The sequence below is a fragment of the Thalia democratica genome, chromosome 5 (genome assembly GCF_965202585.1).
Source record: "Thalia democratica chromosome 5, ktThaDemo2.hap1.1, whole genome shotgun sequence".
NCBI classification, from domain to species: domain Eukaryota; kingdom Metazoa; phylum Chordata; class Thaliacea; order Salpida; family Salpidae; genus Thalia; species Thalia democratica.
The window spans coordinates 56,310,114-56,333,678 of NC_139169.1; the positions used below are offsets into that span (position 1 = coordinate 56,310,114).

At 28.9% G+C, this 23,565-nt stretch overlaps 2 protein-coding genes across 2 annotated transcripts; one reads left to right on the forward strand and one right to left on the reverse strand.

Moving 5' to 3' along the window:
• The first annotated feature begins 1,069 nt into the window (after window positions 1-1,069).
• LOC145836649 (uncharacterized) lies at window positions 1,070-1,966 on the forward strand. Its single transcript, XM_082944436.1, has one exon. The coding sequence runs from the start codon at window positions 1,070-1,072 to the stop codon at window positions 1,964-1,966; it is 897 nt and encodes a 298-aa protein (XP_082800562.1).
• An 8,784-nt stretch (window positions 1,967-10,750) lies between these two features.
• Window positions 10,751-21,920, reverse strand: LOC145837218 (dnaJ homolog subfamily B member 11-like). The gene is made up of 9 exons (XM_082944998.1): window positions 21,818-21,920; window positions 21,574-21,730; window positions 16,667-16,764; window positions 14,733-14,862; window positions 14,293-14,435; window positions 13,902-14,042; window positions 13,424-13,535; window positions 12,648-12,807; window positions 10,751-11,438 (listed from the first exon to the last, which is right to left on the reverse strand). Exons 1-9 carry the CDS (start codon window positions 21,892-21,894, stop codon window positions 11,371-11,373), a joined length of 1,086 nt encoding a protein of 361 aa, XP_082801124.1. The 5' UTR covers window positions 21,895-21,920; the 3' UTR covers window positions 10,751-11,370.
• Window positions 21,921-23,565: the final 1,645 nt, after the last annotated feature.

Genomic DNA, 23,565 nt, shown 5'->3' on the forward strand with positions numbered 1-23,565 from the left:
TTACTTAACTTTTCAGATCTTTCAAAAAAATGGTTTAAACTTTTTATCCAAATCTTCAGCTATTTAGGATATTTTGCTAAATTTTATGCTGGTTTTAATTACTCTTTTTTTTATGATTTACTACTCAGTGTTCAAGCTTAGATAACATTTTTTTATATTAATACTTATTAAAAATGTTCAAGCTTTTTTCAAATAATGGCAACATTTGTGTAACTTTATAAGAATTATCATAAAATTATTAAGTATTATTAAGTGTTCTTATTGTAAGTAATTAATAAACTTTAATTATAAAAAATTCAGTGTGGAAACTCTATATCAGCAGTATGCATTTTTTTAAACCAGTTGTAATTTAAACAGAGCTTATAACATCTTAGCATGTAAAACTATAAGATTTATTTTCAATTCAAGTATAATTAAAGTTTGAAGTTTTTGAAATAGTTTTTGAAAATATTAAGATGAGTTTACTGAACAGTATTATTGTTTTTGATTGCTTTATTTGATAAAATGACACTTTTTTTAAATAACTTGGTTGATTTTTATTTTGTTTATTTAAATAGATACAAGGCTACTTCTTAAGTATGATATGTAACTTTGACATTACAAAGATTTTCTTATTAAAGTAATTACAACTGACTGCAAAATGATCCAAATTTTCAGTGACAATAAAAACTTATTTCTTTAAGTTGTTAGGGGTAGCACAGACCCTGATACCAGGGCATGTTGGCATACTTAAGTTACTAATACTTTTACTTATAAATACATTCAAACTTATTTAATAAATATTTTTCAATCTAATACCAGTTTACTTATATTGATCTTATTAATACTAGATACCACTTAAACTTGTACTAATAAATATAAAACTACTAGATGTATGGGTGGTTTTGCACTATTAAAGAATATCACATAACAAATATAAAAAAAAAACTTTTTTAAAATATAAATTACTTAATGAGTAAAGCCTAAGCAAGTGTTTTATGAAAAACTTTATAAACTTGATTGTAAAATTAATATTAAGGTTTAAGAATTTAAAAAGTTATACATTGCAGAGCAAAATTTAAATCACTAGATGAATGGCAATCAGTTAAGTAAAAACTACAATGGATCAGGCAAAAGAAACTACAGACCTGAGGAAAGGCAAACTTCTAGAAGAAATGAACAACTAGATTCAGTTTCCTCTTCAGAAAGGTACAAAAGGGAGCGCCAGAAAATATTTAAAAATAAATCAAAAGCATGGGAGAATTCTCCACTCCACCCAACAGTATCTTCGTCTGACGATGAAACATCTTTAAACTCGGTACGAAAAAAATCTGCAAAAAAGTCTGGAAAAAAGAGAAAACAAAGAAGCGATTTTTCAGAATCTGAAAGCTCTTCTGAAAGAGAGAGGAAAGTATCAAAAAGAAAGAAGTCTAAAAAACAACATAAAAAGTCTAAGAAAAAGTCAAAAAAGAAGAGAAAAAGATCTTTATCCGAATCCACCGCCGATGAAGAAGAAATCATCTGGGAAGAGAAATCTGCACAAGTTCAAAAGAACAACTTGATTGTTTCCTCTCTCCCAAACATAGATGCCTCAAAAGGGGAAGATGGATCTGATAACGATGATGTCGTCATTGGCCCGTTACCACCCAGTGCTTCTGGTAACAAACAAATCAACTTTGGTCACGCATTGCTCCCTGGCGAAGGTGCGGCGATGGCTGCCTACGTCCAAGACGGCAAGCGCATCCCGAGAAGAGGAGAGATCGGACTGACGAGCGAGGAAATTGTGTCTTACGAGGATCAAGGATACGTCATGAGCGGCAGTAGGCATCGTCGCATGGAAGCCGTGCGCCTGAGGAAGGAAAATCAAATTTATTCGGCGGACGAGAAGCGCGCTCTCGCGACGTTTGATAAGCTTGAGAGAGAGAAAAAAGAAGAGAGGGTAATGGACCAGTTCAGAAGTCTTATTGATTATAAAAAGAAGGAATAGTTTTATCAAAAATCTCTTTATGTCTATTTAGTAAATAAGTTCGTAAATATTACTTAAGTCATGCCATAACCGAAAGGTTTTTTCGTATACCAGGTCCTAGGACCAAGTATTTTGAGCGCTTTTTTGTCGCTCAATAAACATTTAGAATTATCAAGATTAATACTTTTTTTTTAATCAGGATTGTCACTTTACCTGGAAAAACCTTGAAAAACCTGGAATTTGACAATTTAGGCTAAAATAACCTGGAATTTGAGAAATTTTGAAAAAAACCTGGAACTTTGATCAAAACACCTGGAATTTTGAATAATTTTAACATTTTCAATTGTAAAATTTTGATTTGAAACAAAAAAATCTATCATATAATTAAAACTTTTTGTCATCATCAAAAAAATTTTTTATTAAAAAACACATTTAAAGTAACTTTACAGTATCTTTTCAATATTTTTATACTATTTATCACAGTTTCTTAATTAGAAATAGACTTAAAACTAAAAATAGACCCAAAAATGTGTACTTTTAAAAACCTGGAAGAAATTTGAAAAACCTGGAAAAAAAATTGAAAAAACGAGTGGCAACCCTGTTTAATTTAAAAGAAACTAAAGTGCTTTAGATGGTGATATTTAAACAGATATTTTAATATTAATTACTTGGAGTGGGTTAAGTTTAGCTTAAGTTAATTTATTTTAAATACACGTAAATAAAGTTTTTATTGTATGTTGATAATGCATTAAAACTGCTTTATACTATCTATAAAGGATGAATACATGTTTAATTTCCATTTGAAGTACTATTATTTAGCTCTTTTTGTAATATTATTGAATAAAAAGATGATTTGAGCTTTATGGTTTTCATATTAAAGAATGAAAAGCACTTAGTAATGTTTTTTGCTAAGATTTTGCCTTGTGAGTATTCTTTAAATGGTGCGCTACCAACAGTTTATTTTTAAATAATAGTATTTGTTTTTTTATTTTATTTTTATTAAAAGTTTAATACTATGGGAGCATGTAAAATTACACTTAATATAACACACTCGCTTATGCCCAAGAAAATGTTGTTGCAAAGGGTAGAGTTTGAGAAAGATGTTTTTTACCATAAAAAAAGTTTTAAATAAAATAAATTGAAATAATGAAAGGCAATAGTAGAAACTAATACTACAAGCAAATAAAACAGTAGCACAATGTATAACACATCATAGTGTTATAACATATCAAAATGTTAATTTATTTTGATAACACTTAAATTTCTATTAATTCTGCAGAACAAAGTCATAAACATAAAACTTTTTGTTTTATTTATATTAGGTTATTTTATTAAGTATAGTATGCAATGTAGACCAGTGTTTTACAATACAAAACATGCACTTCAAAGTAAAACTCATCTAAATACATACCAATTCATTTATAGTTATTTGCAATTCTGCATTTAAATAGTTATATTAAAAGAATATTTGTAAACTTAAACCTGTGTAAAGTTATCTACTTATTATTAATCCAGTTTGTTTAAACAAACTATTAAATTAGAAATTTAGTTTTAGATCGATATAGTAAAGTAAGGATAAATTTATATAAATCATAACGTAGCAATTTACTACAGTAACACTAATTCCAGTAGATTAGCAAGAACCGTGGGCTTTAATAACAAGAAACAAAAAATCAACAAGTATTTTAGAATCTGTAATATATTAATCACACCAGGCGTGCGTAAACAGTTAAAATGATCTTTTGTTCCACTCGTGAAACTAATTCCATCCAAATATATTATTTTACCAACAGTATGTGTTACTTTAAAAACATAAAGTGCTGAAAAGTACTTTAAGCTAACTTTAATATTAAGATAAAATATCTACTACCGAGTAACTGTTAGCTAAATAAAACCAATTGATACAAAATACAAGTTGATTTTAAAACGTTTAACAAAATATTAAAAAGTAATTTAGAAAATCTCTGAGTTTTTTTATAAGTTTCAAAAGCAGACTTTCAAAATTTCATCAACACATTCAAAAGTTAATGTCGAGTTCGAAAGTACCAAGTTGTTGAAAGAAACTTTACTAAAATTGTTTAGTTTCTAAAAACTACTTAAGTTTTGTTTATAAAAAAAAATATTATCATGCTAAAGAACTGTTATTATTGTTTAGCATTGTTAGTCTTATTTTAAAATACTTAAGTAATAATGTAACGCCTCTGGCTAAAAATTAAATTTAGCAAAAGAGTTTTCTCTAATTAGGGGTTTTTTATTAATTTGTTAACTTTGCCGCCTTTAGTTTTAAATGATTAGATTTGAAAAAGCTCAAGCTGAACTTCCTGGTGCTAAATTGTGAGTATTGTCATTAATCTATTATTTTCTAGTTCTGTCTCTTAAATTGAAATTTCTAAATTAGTTAAATTGAAGTTAATTTTACTGTGGTTTGCATAAATTTGAATAAACTCTGCTGTTGATAAAATAAAATTGTAGTTAATTGTACTTTTGATTTTGCATAAATTTAAATAACTAAACTTTGGTGTTAATAGATCATTATATTGAAATTATCTGTAAATTGGTTATATAAAATTGAATAAATAAGCTTTGTTGTGGATAATTAGTTAAGAAGCAAGCTGCTTTTTGGTGCTCTTAATAATCTCTGAAATTTACAAACCAAATTTGATTAATCTAAATATCTAAAATATCAAAATATCTAAAATATCTAAATATCTAAATTATCTAAATTTAATTAAATAACTAGTGGGCCATACCTAACTATTATATAGTATATAGTGGGTATAGCATAATGAGTAATAGAGCCAAGCCCACCAAAAAGGATAGTATGTTCTCTAAAGAGAACATACATCATACCTTAGACAAGGTCAACAACCCCGAAACTCGCTGTAGCCAGCGAAACATTGACAGAGGAATCAATAAAAGGGGTGTTGACCCACACTCTTCGCGCCGTAGCCAACCTGGTCCATCAGACCAACCACAAGCAACGTGCGAAAGATATGGTGACCACGACGTGAGTGAACACGCTCTAATTGATACACAGGGTAGAGAAATCAGTGCCGAGATTGACATGAACATAGGGGGGTATCAGTCAGGAAATAACCAAAAGGAGGAAGAACCCCAGGCAGCAATGGGCAGTTATCAACAACCTAGAGACCAGCCTAATCCAAGTGGTCTGCCAAGACAAAGCTACCCACCCCAACAAAATTCTACACCTAGCAACAGCTCCATTCCTCCAGCAAGAACCTCTCCTTTGCCATTCCAACAACAATTCCAACCTAACCACTTAAACATGGACTATTCCCTCCAAAACAACAGGAGACCCCCTATTCAAGTGCCACCTCAAGAACTGGGTGCCGAGGAGTTAGTACAGGGGATCAAAGATTTGAAGGAACAAATTCGACGGGCTAAACTTCTAAAGGAATTTCGAAAATTACAAGAAGAATTACATGAATTGAGAAGTCTAAATCCATCCACAAGGACAAATCACGACATCTCAACTCAGGTTAGACAGAATACATACATGGATCCTCAAATCCAGGTTCCCCACCAGGTTTCACACACCTCAAAGGCTCAAGACCTACCAAGGAGCCAGGTGATATCTCCGCCTCATGCAAAAAACGAGCTCCCAAACTCTCCGCAGTGAGAGGGAGAGTGATTGGGGCTACACTATCTCACACCATAGCTGTCCAGTTTGTAAATAAAACCGCCCCTCGACAGCAACCCCCATCTCAACCGAGATCAACCAGAAATGCCTCAAACTGCACTATAAGTCATCCAGGAAATGAAGTGTCCACACCTTCAAACAAACCAAAGATGACTTTTCATATAAAGCAAACAGCCTCACGTAGTGCAGCAGAAACACCTGATGAGAACCAAAGTTCTGAGCAACCGCAGCCAGCATCAACAGGGCCAGCGTCAACGGTCAGCGCCACCAAAGCCAGCACCTCCACGACCAGCGTCAACGATCCGAGCTACCTTAGCCAGCACCACAACGGGCAGTCCCAACGGTCTGCGCAAACACAGCCAGCATCACGAGGGCCAGCGTCAACGGTCAGCGCCGCCGAAGCCAGCACCTCCACGACAAGCGCCAACGATCCGAGCTACCTTAGCCAGCACCACAACGGGCAGTCCCAACGGTCAGCGCAAACACAGCCAGCATCACCAGGGCCAGCGTCAACGGTCAGCGCCACCTTAGCCAGCACCTCCACGACAAGCGCCAACGATCCGAGCTACCTTAGCCAGCACCACAACGGGCAGTCCCAACGGTCAGCGCAAACACAGCCAGCATCACTAGGACCAGCGTCAACGGTCAGCGCCACCTTAGCCAGCACCTCCACGACAAGCGCCAACGATCCGAGCCACCTTAGCCAGCACCACAACGGGCAGTCCCAACGGTCAGCGCAACCGCAGCCAGAACCACAACAAAAATCTCTCGACACTACCAATCACAATAAAGACAAAAGTGTAGAAAAATGGACTTTTCAACTGAATAAATTCCCTGCACCCAAACCGAAGAACCTCCCTCAGGGCCTACTATTTTTAGCGGATTCAAACACAAATGTTATCTTTTTGGTTGACAGCGGATCCGAAATTTCAATCCTGCCGAAGGAATTGACTAACGGTATAGACAAATATTTTCCTAAACAAAGTAGAACCATCCAAGGGTTTGGTAACAAAACAACCCACCCCATTGGTAGCGCGGATGTCGAACTTCAATTGGGGAATTTAGAACCCATCAACCACTCGTTCTGGGTTATTCAAGAATCACGCCACTTTGGCATTATTGGCATGGACCTGTTAAGAAAGAACGAACTAGCGATCCTGCCATCTACCTCTCAACTATGCAAGATGGGGTCAAACAAATCAGCTAGACTGTTCGCACCTGCTGAGTTGCCCACCCCTATAGTCGCTTCAGTCAACCACATCAATCTGGGTGGTAAGAATACGACTCCGTTAGAAGAAAAATGCAAAAGACTATTAATGGACTTCCCTGAAATTACCAGGAAGCCAACCTACCACGCAAAGCCAAACCACAACTACGAGCTCGAGATAATATTGGATAATTACAAGCCTGCCATGGTCAAAGCCAGGAGACCTGGTGTTTTTTTGTACAAGCATAGAAAGATATTTGGTACTTTTTAGAGGAATACTACTTAAGAGCTTATTCAAATAAGCAACAGTTGATTTTCACTGATTATTTTGTACAACACCTAGAAGCTGCTTGCATTTTTTATATTATTGTTAAATGACTTAACTTTAAGAATTTTTTCAATTTTAAAATTTATGGGGTTTTTGATTTTATATTTATTTGTACAACCATTAAAAATTGGTATCTTATAGACATGTATTTTTTTTTTGTAATTATCTTAGCTAAAATAGGTACTGTGTGATGTTTTATATAAAAATCTAAAATGTTCTATATTGCATTGTTTTTTGGTTGTCTCCTGTTTAGCACTGGGAAAGCTTGCCAAGCAAATTGTAAAAATCATGGCTCAGTAACTTTCACTCATCTAGTTTGGTGGGGTAAGTCGAACTGCCACACCCCAGAGACCTCAGAATGAACCATTCTAATAAGAACAAGATGCCACTACGTACAGCAGAATGGTAGTGACGATGTCGATTCGTCTGGAAATGCATACATGGCAGCACATCTTCGAATCCCATGGGGGCAATGCCAACCCGTCTGCTGATGATGTCAAGCAGACCCTCAAATCCGTTGGCGTTGATGACGATGGTGAACAACGCCAGGTCGCCAGCGATTAATTCGCGGAGAAGGACGTCAGTGGAGCCAAACTTCCCGCCAGAGTTCCGGGAGAACCGCTACAAGAAGAGCGGCCGCAGCTGGAGCAACCAGAGAAGAGGAGAAGGCGAGTAAGAAGAGGCCGAGCCTCAACCTCCAGTGTAAGAGTAAGGAACCATCATCATGAACGGTAAACACTGACTTTTAAACAAACTTTTGACTCATGATTGTAATTAGGAACTTGTAAATTTATATTTTAAAAAAGTCTTTTCTTTACAATTTCTTTAGAATTTCTTTTTTATTTTGTAAAAAAAAGCATTTTTACCACACTTAAAAAGTGTCTTAAGCATTTACTACATTTAAATACTTATAGTTTTAATTTTACTTTAAAAATAGCTAGTAGAGTGTTTAAATCCAGATTTTGAATTAGCTCAAAAATGTTGTTATATGCAAGTACGTTTTAGCACATAAAGTTGATGATCATAAGTATCTCTTAAAATATTATTTCTGTTTATTACATGTAAATTACAAAAAGAAAGTTATAAACTTATGTTGCATGCTTATATATCTCTAAGTTGAGTGCTTTAGTGTATAATGGTTTTCACCTGGACTATATTTAAAGTTTTTTTCAGTTTAACAAACGTTTAACACCTTAAAACTAATATTTATCTAAAAAACCTAAGTTAAAATTCTAAAAATGTTTAATAAGAGGGGAAAATGTAACGCCTCTGGCTAAAAATTAAATTTAGCAAAAGAGTTTTCTCTAATTAGGGGTTTTTTATTAATTTGTTAACTTTGCCGCCTTTAGTTTTAAATGATTAGATTTGAAAAAGCTCAAGCTGAACTTCCTGGTGCTAAATTGTGAGTATTGTCATTAATCTATTATTTTCTAGTTCTGTCTCTTAAATTGAAATTTCTAAATTAGTTAAATTGAAGTTAATTTTACTGTGGTTTGCATAAATTTGAATAAACTCTGCTGTTGATAAAATAAAATTGTAGTTAATTGTACTTTTGATTTTGCATAAATTTAAATAACTAAACTTTGGTGTTAATAGATCATTATATTGAAATTATCTGTAAATTGGTTATATAAAATTGAATAAATAAGCTTTGTTGTGGATAATTAGTTAAGAAGCAAGCTGCTTTTTGGTGCTCTTAATAATCTCTGAAATTTACAAACCAAATTTGATTAATCTAAATATCTAAAATATCAAAATATCTAAAATATCTAAATATCTAAATTATCTAAATTTAATTAAATAACTAGTGGGCCATACCTAACTATTATATAGTATATAGTGGGTATAGCATAATGAGTAATAGAGCCAAGCCCACCAAAAAGGATAGTATGTTCTCTAAAGAGAACATACATCATACCTTAGACAAGGTCAACAACCCCGAAACTCGCTGTAGCCAGCGAAACATTGACAGAGGAATCAATAAAAGGGGTGTTGACCCACACTCTTCGCGCCGTAGCCAACCTGGTCCATCAGACCAACCACAAGCAACGTGCGAAAGATATTAATACTTAAACCGAAAACTTAACTGTTGTGTTTAGCAAAAGAGAAAAACTTTACAAATTTAGAGTTAAACGTAACTAAATTTTGTTCAGGAAAAAAAATTGTTTATATATCATGTTCATATATGTCTTTTTTTAGGCTCAAACATTTAGTTTATTATGGTTAGTCTTTAAAAAGTCACAAATAATAAAAAACTTGATTTAGTTATCATTAATTTTGTTAAAAATAACTAACCAATTTAAAACTTAGTTAGTTAGAAAACAGCTCACTAAGTTAATTTTTAGAGTTTTAACTTTCGAACAAAATTTCATTAGTTTATAACTGGGACTCATGAAATTGTAACAAGTATTTTCAGCCGTTAAAACCAAATAAAAATTTAACTGAGTCTTTATACAAACAATAAATTCTCTAATAAGCGTGAAACTACGACGTATATTACTTATTATATAACTTTAATAACGATTAACAGAACCTTGTATTTCTTTTATATTTTGATTTGACTTTAAGTGTCTTGAAACATACTTTTAACAACAAACTACTCTATTTTGTGACATGCTAAATTCTTATTAACTGAAATGCTCAAATAAATGTTACCGGCAGAAATGTTCAATTCTGTTTTATATAAATAGTATTTTAGAACCACTGTGTAGAATTTCGCTAACCTAACGTACAACAAACTTTCTACGAAACAAACTATCAAAATGACTTATATTTAGTAATATTTTCTTGATATAGAAACCTTTGTCAGTAGTTTACTGTTATTGTTTTTAAGCCGTACATTTCGAAATTTTATGAAAACTTAGTAGCTAAAGACAAAGTATTGTGGTTAAAGTAAAATATAGTAGGCTAAAATATGAAAGGATATTTGTTATTAAAAGTCACGAACAGATAATTTGGCTTTAAATTAACATAAACGTATCAATTATTAGCTAAATACTCATATTTATTTCTTAAATATTTAGTTATCTTTTTAAACAGTATCCACCAAGAAGTTTATTTAAGTGCACTGATATAGCTAGCACTCTACTTTTAATGATTACTGTTTTAGTTAAGGTTGAAACACGGTTGGTAGTACTTACGTATAAAGTTCCAAAATGTGTGCAATATTTCTTTAAAACTTTTAGTTTTCAGCATATAACTCCGTTAGATTCCTTATTATACATATTCTCTTTTCTTATACAAAAAATATTATAACTAATATTTTAAACATTTAATTACTTGGATACTCTTATTTAAAAATACCATTTTGTTACAACAAAGACCATTAAAAATGCTACAACTTCCTATAATTAAAATTGATTATTTGATGTACGACTTATAACAAACTTTTATTTAGATTTGAAAACTTTTTTGAAATCCTTGAAAAATGAAATTTACAGGACAATGATTAAGTATGAAAAACTATTAAAGTGATAACGCAAAAGATAATAAAGTAGTAAAAACCTGTGATGTTAAATCTGGGAAATATGGTTGGATGCAATCAATTAAGTATATTAAAAAATGTTTTCAGATAAAATACCTTACGAATAATCAGTATAAATATCAAAAACAATTTATTCAAAACATAAACGTTTGAAACAAAACTTTTTAATTTGCTACAGAAAAAAACTAAATAAGCAATAAATAAGGGATCGCATATAGACATATCTTTTGGTATTATGAGTATGCTTATAAAGATTTAAGTACCATAACAAGTAAAAACAAACTTCTTAATAAAGTTTTTGTATATAATACAGTGAGCAGCTAATAAATCGTGGTTTACATTAAAACTTATAAAAGAAAAATAAAAAAATAACGTTTTATTGTAATCTTTACAACACCAAAAACAATAAACTTAACTGTAAAAAGCTAAACATATTGCTAACAAAAAACAAGAACGTAAAAATGGAAAGGATAAAAAAAACAATAAATTTTAAACCAATTTTATATAAAACGTAAAACTGCGAACATTTGTAAAAAATTCTCCAATGGCAATAAAATTTAATTTTTATTTTTTTCAAAATTAAAAGTAGTTTTGAGTTTCTTTAATAATTAAATTTTAAAATTTACAATCACCTATTTTTTAATAAAAGCATGAAAAATTGATAGTGGTTATCTAAAAAAGATAATTAAGTACTTAAAATTTAAAATTAAAAGCTATAAAAAATAAATAAAATCCAAATTTTAAACTAATATCCCTGAAGTCCATTGTAAACACTTGGTTCTATGTCAGGGAAGTTCAGGACATTCTTTAAACCTACAAATAGTTATATACTATTAGGACATATATCAAAACAATTTAGTAAACATATAAAATAATCTATAAACTTTTAAAGTTTATACATTTTTTTCATATTTTCTTAAAATTAATTGTTTAATTTTGGTCAAACGTAATTAACTTTAGAATTTAAAATAAAAATGTTTATCATCATAATTTAATAGAACTTAGTTTATATTGAATATTCAATAAAAAACTGCATTTCCAAATAGTTTCAAACATTAAAGAGTTAAAAAATGTTTTGAATTAATTAAATATTTAAGTACTTTTACTTAAATGTAAACTTGCATAACACATTTATAAGGAATACAAGTGGATAACAGTGGACAAGCACTTGACAAGTTAATGAGATTCTAGCTCATTTAGAGCTTGTAGCAAGTTGGCATGAGGCAACTTTATATAAAATTTTGTTGTATTTTAAAATATTTGTTCAACGTCAAAGATTTGTTAAAAACTAGTTATACTTGACTTTTTATTTTTACCTAGTTTATAAAGGTATTTAAGAATTTTGATTATTAATTAGTGTTATAAATTATTTTATACGAATAAAGAAAAGAACGATTTTTCAATTTTACTTAGTAAACCTTGAAAGATTAAGGCACTTGGTGGACAAATAGGGAATATATATGTATATATTTTTAAAACCACAGACTTACTAGATATAAATAAAGTGATAAAAAAATCATAATGATCCTGAAAACTTAAAAAAATCAGACAGTTCTAACCGAGACTTCTTTTAAAAGTTATTTCAGTAGAAAAAGTTCTTTTTCATTATCAAAAGTTTCTATTTAACATTTACTGGATATTTACAAGCTAATAAAAAAGTTAATTTATTTGTTTAGCTTGCCTAATTTTCAAGTGTAAAACAAATCTGTTTTTTAATACTAAGAAAGCATACATCAATAACAATTTTAGTAAGGTACTACTTTAGTCCTAAAAACTTTTGTTCTAATAGAATTGTTTGCTTCGTTTTTAAATTCAATTGTTATAACCTTGGGCTACTTTGAAAAAATATTTTTTTAAAAACTACATTTATTTATTTTATACAAAAATTGACTTCTTATGTCAAGTTCAGCGCAATTCTGGTCCATAGTGGTATAAAATAACTCATATTTTATAATGCTAGAAACAAGAGAAAATAAACCTAAAAAGTTAAATAAATAACACAAAAAATTTAATAAAAAATACCTTGCTTCTGGTCATTATTCAAGGCTCCCTTGGGAAATTCAACATCAAAAGTTATGTACAGATCACCTCTGACGTTGTGGTTTTCGTTGCTAGGCAACCCCTCGCCCTTCTTCCTTACTCTGGTTCCAGGTGACGTCACTCGGTCGCGTTGCACCTTTACCTATTATAACGTCATACTTTTATTGCAGCCAGTTAACTTGTAAAACAACTCAATTTATTATAAAAAGCAAAAATTTGTTGCAAAACTAATAATCTATTTTAAATACTACATACATTAGATAAAATATTTATCTAAAAATATAAGATAATGTTATAATAATGATGTTATGATATATTTTGTTTTATCAGGGTTGCCAAATGTTATTGGCAAATATTCTCCAGGTTTCTAAAAGTAATTATTTTTGGGTCTACTTTTAGTTGAAAGTTAAGTTTAAGATAAAAGATTCTGTTAATTAATATATTAGTTAATTAATAAAACATTGAAAAAATTATGTTAAGCTACTTTAAATGTGCTTTTAAATAAATTTTTTTTTGATGATGACAAAGATGTTTTATTTATATCATATATGATAGATTATTCGTGTCGAATCAAAATTTTATTACTTGACATTTTTAAATTTCAGGTTTTTTATCAAAATCTCTCAAATTCCAGGTTTCATGTTTTTTGGCAACCCTGTTTTATATATTTTTTTTTTTCCATAGAAATAAATACTTACTTCGTGCAAGTTTTAATTTTTACTCGATTTGTTTTAACATGTTATCAGTGAGTCACTAACTTTATGCCCATCCAAATGGTTAATGTGAGTTGTGAATCCGCCCAAAGCATCGTTCAGTGAAACAGTCACGTTGGTGTACAAATCTAAATCTTTCCTTTCGAACACTTTGTGCCTAAAATTAAAATCAAATATAATTAATACTTTTAGTAATAAGTAATAATTTATTGTAAAACTATAAATGTTATTACTATAATATACTTTTAGTGAAAGACTTTTAAGCCCAATTATCTTAATTAAACTAGTATTGAGCTTAAATTATATTCAACAAATATTTTTGAAGCTGATAAATAAGCAAGTCCTATAAAAAATCAAAATTTTTGATCTTATCTTTGTTGAGCACAGTAAAAATAGATACTATCAAAATAATCTAGATTTTTGATTTAAAATAGGGATACATGAAACTGTTTAGTTTTTAAAAAACATGTAAAATATCAAATGTTCAGCAAAAACTGCTTTTAGGCATTTGCGAGCAACTCACTTGAGGATTTTAATTTTGAAATTGATGTCTCCCGGCTCGCCATCAACATCCGGCTCTCCCTCGCCGAAGAAGCTGTAAACTTGACCCTCCTCCATGCCAGGTTCGATCTCCATCTCCAGCGTCTTCTCCTCGTTGACGAACCTGCAAGTTGTTTAATTAAGCTTTAAAAACTTGAATAAAATAAAGTAAATAACTAAAAATTCAACAATCCATATTAGCGTATTGAAATATGACTTCGTCAAATTTATTTGTACTTAAGAAGTATTAGTCATAAAATTTAAAGTATATTTAAACCTTGGATGTAATGATATAAATCCTACGGAAGTAAATCGGAGTGTTTCTACTTTATTTTCCACTTAAAGTTTAGAAAGTACCAACAACTGCAACTCACTTAACGTTGGGGCACTGGTCGCAAACTCTGACCTGGCTCATCTGTATTCTGCCGGGTCCAACCTGCTGGGTTCTCATCTCGTGCCTGCAGTTGCACTCCCTCGTGCCTGAAGTTTGCTTTCCTACCGGCTTGTACCTGTTCATCTGTGAAACAAATAAGGATTTAGGAGAGTAGTAGAATGATAAGGTTATAGAGGATGTTCAGGTACTGTAGATTTAATTTATGTACTAAATATTAATTTTGCTTTAGGATGGGAAAAGATTTTGTAATTCAAGATTAACTATTGTTAATTAAGTAAACAAAAACCTTTATTTTAAAAGTATCTAGTATAAGTTTATTAAACAGTAAGGTTGCCAACCTTTAAATAAAATATCTAAAAACTAAAAACATTAAACTAGTAATAAACAATATTATACAATCATATGTAAAACACAACATACTTCAACAAAATTTCCCTGGTAAATTTCTTCAAGTGTCACCTCAAGCGGGATCGTAATTGAATCTCCTTTGGGAGCTTCCCTCTCGCCTTGCTGCTGTCCACCACCGAATCCAAAGAAGTCTCCGAAGAAGCTGTTTAGAACTATTGTATAAGTATGAAACCTAATTTTATACTCGTAAATATAACAATAACTTATATTTTTTCTTATAAATCAATTAAAAATTTTAACAAAAAAAAATTAATTACAAAACGATTCTTAAAACAGAATAATTTATATAAATTTAGAAATAATAACCATATTGATTTCATTACCAAAACTATTTTATACCTCTAGTTTCAGTTAAATTAAAAGAAAATCGGTATACAATATTTCACACCCTCATTTCTGCTAACTTAAAATTTCCGGACTTTATTTTATAAGCTTAAACTAAAATTTCTTTAACTGTTAACTTTATGTTCATTTGTTTTAGACCATAAATAATTCCACAAAATTGTTATAATTAGAACAACTACACTTTAAAGTCTAACATTATTCCTTATGCTATAGAAAAGAAATATTGAAAAATAAAATGTTGAAAACCGACAAAGAACAAAATTATTAAAAAGCAAACTTTAATTTCTTAATAACTTTCAACTTTTTATTTTCGTAATTTGTTTACTTTATTCAATTAATAGTTTAAGTTAGTAATAATGTAAGTAAACGCTATACAAAAAGTTAAATTTAGAGTAATTTTATGATAATAAAATTAAGTAATAATAATGTTTAAGTAATGTTTTTTTGGGTAGTTATGAAGATAAAACTAGAAAGTTTTTAAACACTGCAAATGATTTCACATGTTTTTAAAAACAAATTTTTAAAACGATTTTAGAGCATAAAATTGAAGCAATATATTATATTTGGACACTGTAGGACTTATTTTTAAGAAACCTATTGTACTATCTAATTCTAATCGGCCATATCTCAAAAGTTAGTTTGAATACCAAAAATATGAGAAAATCAACTTGTAGCTTGTAGCATAAAATTGAAGCAATATATTATATTTGGACACTGTAGGACTTATTTTTAAGAAACCTATTGTACTATCTAATTCTAATCGGCCATATCTCAAAAGTTAGTTTGAATACCAAAAATATGAGAAAATCAACTTGTAGCTTAAAACTCTCAAAACAAGATCAAATTACAAAAGTTGTTAACACCCCTTTGACCTTATAAAACAAAAAATACAATTTCTAAATGTAAAAAAAGCTACTTAATCCTATTTTTCTAGAATATTAAATTACATACTAAAACTAAATCAATTTTCTTTACTACAACCTAAGAAAATTAATCGTTTTCAAACACTAAAAATATAAATAACTTTAAAAACAATAATTTTTAGGATTTTTTTAAATAACCTTTTATTTGATTAATTCATAAAATACTTGTGGGTTTTTATATGGCAATTGAAAACAAAATATTAAAACAGACAGGCCTAACATTATACGTACAAAATATAAAACTAAAAAAAATATTGTTAGATTACATTATACTACTCAATTTTATTAACGTTATGTTGCATTTTGACACAAACTACTTAAAGTACATAAAAAATTTCAAAAAAACAAATAAAATTAGTTTTTAAATCTTTGCAACTTATAAACTTCTAAAAATTGAGGACTAATTCATACGGTAACACTGTGAAACAATAGTAAGAAAGGTTAAAGTATAAAATTTGATTTTTTTTTTGGCTTAAGGTTCATAATAAAATCTATTTTTAAAGTTTTTTTTTACATTCGTCTTAGTTTGTAAAAAGTGTATGTAACTTTTAATATACTTATTGATAACTAACTGCTATAAGATACGAAAATTTTACTTATTAAGTTCAACTAGTTATAGTTGTAAAAAAACAATTGTCCTAATAAAAATAAGTAAGCTATGTCTTAAAAAAGTTAAACCTAGAAAAATGATCATGTCCACCATGGTTCATTTCATCTTTCAAACCTTCCTCACCATATTTATCATACTTAGCACGTACATCCTTCTTTGACAAAACCTGAAATATTAAAATTAAATGAAAAAGATATAAAAAATAGAGTGTTTTTGTATTGAAAAAATATAAACTTTCTTTTTACAACTTAAGTAAGAAAATATATAAAATACATTATCAGTTGTTTTAGTCTCACAATAATACTTATTATGTTAGCTCAGATAGTAATAGTTTAAAAATTCAGGTATGGATACATTGTATATAATGCATGTTTTTAATAGACATTAAGTTCAGGTTGCAAACATAAATACTTCTCATCTAAAGCTGAACCAAAGTAAACAGTTTTTAAAATAAAAATTTCATTAGAAATATAGTTTTTTTTCAAGTTATTTAATAAAAAAGTTAGTGTAAAAAATAAATCAAATCTAAATGTATGAGAACAGTAGGTTAAAAGTTTTCTATACTCAAATTAACAAAAAAAAAAAAACAATTTAGTATTTAAGGCTTGACTTACATAGTTTAAAATAAAACAATAATTAAGGCCATAGATGGTCCAATTGTAGAATTTATCTTAGTTATCAGTTTTTACTATTAAGGGCATAGGGTAAACACCCTTTTTTGGTTTTTGATCTTATTTTATTTAGTTTTTACTAAGCTACAAGATGTTTTTTACAGATTTAAAAAATTCAAAATAATTTTTGAGATATAGCCGGTCAAAGTCGGAGGCAACAAGAGGATCCTTATGGGAGGCGCAAACTAAAATGGCAAATAACTAGAAATCACTAAAAATCTATCTCCTCCTACGTTTTTTGAGATAACTGCCTCAAATTTTCAGGAAATGTCACTTGCAGTATTTTGAAAATTCTGTCGGAAGGAATTTTTGAAAAATTATTAAAAAAAAATTTCATAAAAAAAAAACAAAAAAAAATTTTTTTTTGTTTATTTTTCATATAATTTTTTTATTTTCAATTTTTTTTTTAATTCCTTCCGACAGAATTTTCTAAATATATCAAGTAACACTTCCTGAAAGTTTGAGCTAGTTATCTCAAAAACGTAGGAGAAGATAGATTTTTAGTGAAATAGTCTATTTTTGCTGTTATAGTTTGCGCCTCCCATAAGGAACCTATTGTCGGCTCCAACTTTGACCGGCTATATCTCAAAAATTATTTTGAATTTTTTTAATCTGTAAAAAGCATCTTGTAGCTAAGTAAAAACTAAATAAAATAAGATCAAAAACCAAAAAAGGGTGTTTACCCCCCCCCCCCCTAAGCCCTTAATAAACTCAAAAATAAAAATTAATAGGGAACTAGCTAATTAAACTTTGTAATGTAAAAGTAGTAACATATTATAAAACTTAAAGTCTAATGGAAAAAAACATTTCCTTTTAAAATTAATTTTCTTAACATTCTTTGAATTTTTTGATTATCTTATTTTGTAACAACTTAGATAAAGCAAAAATGCTAAAATTTAACACAAACAATGGAAGCAAATAAAGTTATAACAACTGTTAAGGATTTTTTTATTTTAAATTGTTTCTATGAGAAAAATATATTTGTTGTTGAGTTTTAAACTTTAAAGGAAATAAACAATGAAAAAATGCTTCATATGTTGTATAAATAACTTTAATTTAATTTATTGCTTATTTTTTATTTATGCTTATATTTGAGAAAAATTAAATTAGTTATTTTTATATAAAAAGAAACTTAGACTTTAAGCGTCAAATTTAAATATAGAAGCCTCTGTAAACTTTCGGAGCCCTTCTAGTCCTGTAGCTTAAATATATTACTTAAATTGCAAGATTAAATATTTACTTTGACACTAACTATTAAAAAATGTTGGTATAATACTCTACAGAAATTTATTTTAAAAAATTTTTATGACATAGAAAAGTTCACAAATTTAAATCATGATAGAGGATTTTTTATAAAAGTTATTAAATAAAAAATAGCTTTTAAAAACTTTCAATTTATATTTTACAGTTTAGTAAAACTTTAATAAAACTCTTTGCAATATTTATAAATCAAAGAAAGTAAAAAAAGACTCCATAGAAAATTTATTTTACTGAAAATAATTAATTTTATATTAATGTGCAATATTTTTTAAACTAAGTTTAGACAACTTCAACAAAACTAAAATTATTATTCTATTATTCTTTATAGTAAGTTAACCACTTGGTAAAAATAAAGGGACTAGAAGAAAAAAATGAGTCATTACATTTTCTTTGAGACTAAGGAAAATATTCAAACTAGTATAAGTGTTGTGGTAAAAATTAAGGGCATAGGGAGGTTACACTTTTTTCACAATTTGATCTTATTTTATTGAGTTTTAACTAGTGATGTACCGGACCCGGACTTATTTTTTAAATTAGAATCCGGCCGGAACCTGATCCGGACTTTTTTTTCAAATTAGAATCCGGCCGGATCCAGATATTAGACCAAAATGGCAATATCCAGCCGGACCCGGATAGTGAGTCCGGTACATCACTAGAATAAACTAGCCTGAGTCAGAATGAGGTTTTTAAAAACTGAAAAAAAAAGAACTTTAATCTAATAATAAGTAGAACAGCTAGCCACAAGGTTTCCAAATTTAGGTGTTATTTCCAATTAAAAATCTGAAATCAAGTTCTTGAACAAAATACACTAGAAAATTACAAAATATTGAAAATTGGATCAGCTCAAACTCATTCAAAGTCTAAAAGAAAACTAGCCTGAGATTTTATAAAAAACTAAACTAGCCTGAGGCAGTTCAAAATTTTCTAAAATTCCCAAAAATTTTCAAACTAGCAGGGTTGCCACTGTTTAAGTGAATAAAACTAGCTAGAGTGAGTATAAACAAGCCTGAGTCAGAATGAGGTTTTTAAAAACTGAAAAAATTACTTTAATCTAATAATCAGTAGAACAGCTAGCAAAGGTTGACAATTTGGTAGTAAAGTTGTGGACTGATTGTGGTGCACTTAACTTATTAGTACTACCCATCATAATTAAATCCTACCTTATTTAATTAATATCTAACAAATACTCAATTCTAACTGAGACTACTTTCTATAATCAGACACGACAGTTTTGAGTGATGAACCTTTTATATAAAACACAACAAGAAATACTAGCATATACAAAATTATTAATTACTTTGGTAACACTTTAAAAACTGGAAGCTATTTAAATCTACATCAAATGACTTAAAACAAAAAACTAAAAATTAAAAAAAACTTTTAGTAAACAAGAAACTGTGAAATTTTTAAAAAACTATTAGACTAAAAACCTGGCTTAAATATTTAAGCAATTAAACACCTGTTGAAATATTCACTTTTAAAACAAAACACTACTTACATTCACAAAAACGTTCAAGATATTTTGTTGCTTCAAGCTACACACCAAACTAACTAACTGCTTACATATAAATTGCCTGTCATGTTCTGATGTTTTGTTGCATCAGTATTTAGTTTGAAACATTTCGTCATATGATTCTCATTGGCACGTACATTCAACCGTGTTAACTCTAAATATTCTCTGAGCTCAACTTTAAACAATAAATAATGCAAGTATTCATTCAAAAGTTTTCAATTTTACAACATACGTAAAGAGTTGCATTTCATGAAATGTTTATTTCATAGTTTAAATGTAAACAAATGTAAATTAGTCACATGTACAAAATGAGCCAATCACGGTAGGTGTTTAATTTTAACTGACAAAAATGACTCTTAACAATTTACACAGGGTTTGTTTTTGAAAAAATACTTTTCAGTATGCTCTTTTTTACTAACTAGATCCGGGTCCGGCTGGATCTCTGTTAGGAACCCGCCGGAACCAGATCCGGACTTTTTTTTCAAATTAGAATCCGGCCAGATCCGGATATCAGACAAAAATGGCAATATCCGGCCGGACCCGGATAGTGAATCCGGTACATCACTAGTTTTAACTAAGCTACAAGAACCTTTTTACAGATTTTAAAATTTAAAATAACTTTTGAGATATACCAGGTCAAAGTTGGAGGCAACAATAGGTTCCTTATGGGAGGCACAAACTAAAACTGTGAAAAAAAGCCATTTGACTAAAAATCTCTCTTCTCCTACGTTTCTCAAATTGTTAGGAAACTTTCCTTGTAACATTTAGAAAATTCTGTTGGAAAATAATAAAAAAAACTAAAATTTTATTAAAAAAACTTTTTTTTTTTGTTTTTTTGTCATAAAATATTTATTTTTCTAAATTTTGTTCCGACATAATTTTTTAAATACTGCAAGGAACATTTCCTGAAAGTTTGAGGTAGATATCTCTAAAAACGTAGCAGAGAGATTTTTAGTGAATTCTAGTTATTTGCAGTTTTAGTTTGCACCTCTCATAAGGAACCTATTGTAGTCTCCCACTTTGACCAGATATACCTCAAAAATTAATTTTAAAAAAACTGTAAAAACTAAAAAACAACTTGTAGCTTAGTTGGGATTTTCACATATTTTTAAATTTTTTTAGGGATTTCTAAGGATTTTTTAGAATATTGCAAATGTCTAGGGATTTATAGGGAAAAAGGGAACCCTGCCTTTGTTATTACTAATATATTTTTTTAATTGCACCTTTTAGTATATATTTTACTAATATATTTATTTTGAAGACATGAATAAACTATTCATAACTTCCTAAATAATAGAAATTTTTAGTTATAATGAATTATTTCTTTAAACAAATACTATATTTTAACTTTTTTTACTAGTTGGACCGTTTAGTATATTTATTTTTTTAAATTTCAAGTTAGATTTTGAGATATGGTGCCTTAAAAATATTAGAATCTGAATTGTCATGTACTTACATGTTAAGTATCAATTGAACCTGTATATACTTAAACCTTTTACTAATTTATAACAACTAAAAACATATAACTTACTTCATATGCTGCAGCAAGCTCTTGGAACTTGTTGTTAGCTTCTGGATCATCAGGGTTTTTATCAGGATGCATTTCCTTGGCAAGTTTTCTGTAAGCCGATTTAATCTGCTTTGTTGTTGCCTTTCTATCCACCCCCAATATTTTGTAAAAGTCTCTCCTAACATAATAAAAAAGTTTATTCCAATTTAAAGAGTACTTTTAAATAAATCAAACATTTTTCAACCCTAAAATTTAAAATACTAACCCTGCATCTACTAGGTATGAAGAAAGCAGTGAGATAAATAATAAACTACTAAGTAAAATGTTTGGTGAAATCCTCATTCTATTTACATAAATTACCTACACCTGAAAAATGTTAAGTGAAATACCATTAAAAGAAGTAAAGATATTCAATATCATATTTTAATCTTAAATAAAATTGGTAGCTATAAACACAAACTTGTAAAGCAGTACAACAAAACTATTATATAATCAACAAATTACACACATATAATTTATTTAAGGCCATAGGGGGGGGTCCAACATTTTTTATTTTACAAAAATTAACTTTGGCTTTTATATGAAAGCTTTAAGTACAAACTACAAGCCAGTTTTTATAGAATTCAAAAGTATTCTTTTGAGATATTTAATTTTTTGTAAAAATTTTCCAATATATACGTATGGACCGCAAACTTTTTTGGATCATTTTACTTGGAAATTTTAAAATTCACTAGAAATCTATCTCCTCCTTCATTTTTCAAGCAATCTTCTTCAAATTTTCAGGAAACGTTCCTTATTATAAAAGGAAAAACGCTACTTTAGAATTTTAGTAGTTTAAAAAAATAAAAATTTTAACACAAAAATTATAAAAAAAAAGTGTTTTTTTTCAAAAAAAAAATATTTTTACAATTTTTTTTTCAATTCCAAAGTAACAATTTTTTGTTATTGTATAAAGATTAGACTGTGAAAGTTTAAAGAAGATTGCTTGAAAAGTATAGGAGATAGATTTTAAATGAAATAGTCTTTTTTTGCTGTTTTAGTTTTCCCTTCCCATAGGGAACCTATTATGCGGCCCAACTTTGGCTGGTCATATCTCATAAAATAATTCAAATTTTTTAAAATGGTAAAAAGTATCTTGAAGCCTTAGAAAAAACTCTACCAAATAACATCAACTTGTAAAAAATATGGCTTACCCCCCCTATGGCCTTAATGTTAAATGACAACCAAGCTACATCTATTAACTTTTAATTAATTAAGGTTAAAAACTGTATTAAGTAGTATAACACCATTGAAAAGATTCTGTAAAGCTACTTAAAATGAGCTTTGAAATTAAAAAAAATATATGATGATGACAAAAATTCTTTAATTATACAATAGATTTTCATGTCAAATCAAAACTTTACTACTTTACATGTAATTTTTAATTCCAGGTGTTTTACAACCAGGGTTGCCACTCTTTGAGCCAAAAATTCTTCCCTGAGTGACCAAAAATTTCCCTGAGTAACCTTAAATTTCCCTGAGTTTCCCTGAGTATTTTTCAAATCTTAAAAAAAAAACTTTCTCTTCTAACACAAATTATTAATGCCTCATTCTTATTTTTCTTCTTCAATAATAAAAGGAAGGTTGTATGTGTATGCTTCTGCATTAAATTTATGAAAAAAACTGTTTTCAAAAACTCAATCTTAAAAGGTTTAAACCAATTAAAAACTAAAAACTAAATTTTTGCACAACTTTGTGTAAACTTGTTAGTTAACTTTCTACATAAAAGAATAAAGTTTAATTTGTTTGACATTTTAATTGACAAAATTTAATTATACTATAATAATAATTTCACATAAAGAACTCTTTTAAATGCATACATAATAACTTCATTATGACTTGTATGTCTTTCCTAGCAACTTTTCTGAATGCAGTAAATAAAACTTAAAAGCTTAACATTATTGTAAAAAAACCTGCAAAAAGAAAGTTTAAAGAAATAGCTAAAGAAATATCTCATATCAAAGTACAACTTAA

Excerpts from the sequence above, each read along its gene's own strand:
- LOC145837218 (XM_082944998.1), bottom strand. The coding sequence starts at position 21,894 with ATGAGGATTTCACCAAACATTTTACTTAGTAGTTTATTATTTATCTCA. Across the intron at positions 14,043-14,292 it reads GACCAGTGCCCCAACGTTAA|GTTCGTCAACGAGGAGAAGA; the intron begins GTGAGTTGCAGT and ends AACAACTTGCAG. Across the intron at positions 12,808-13,423 it reads ACCATTTGGATGGGCATAAA|GTAAAGGTGCAACGCGACCG; the intron begins GTTAGTGACTCA and ends ACGTTATAATAG.
- LOC145836649 (XM_082944436.1), top strand. The coding sequence starts at position 1,070 with ATGAATGGCAATCAGTTAAGTAAAAACTACAATGGATCAGGCAAAAGA.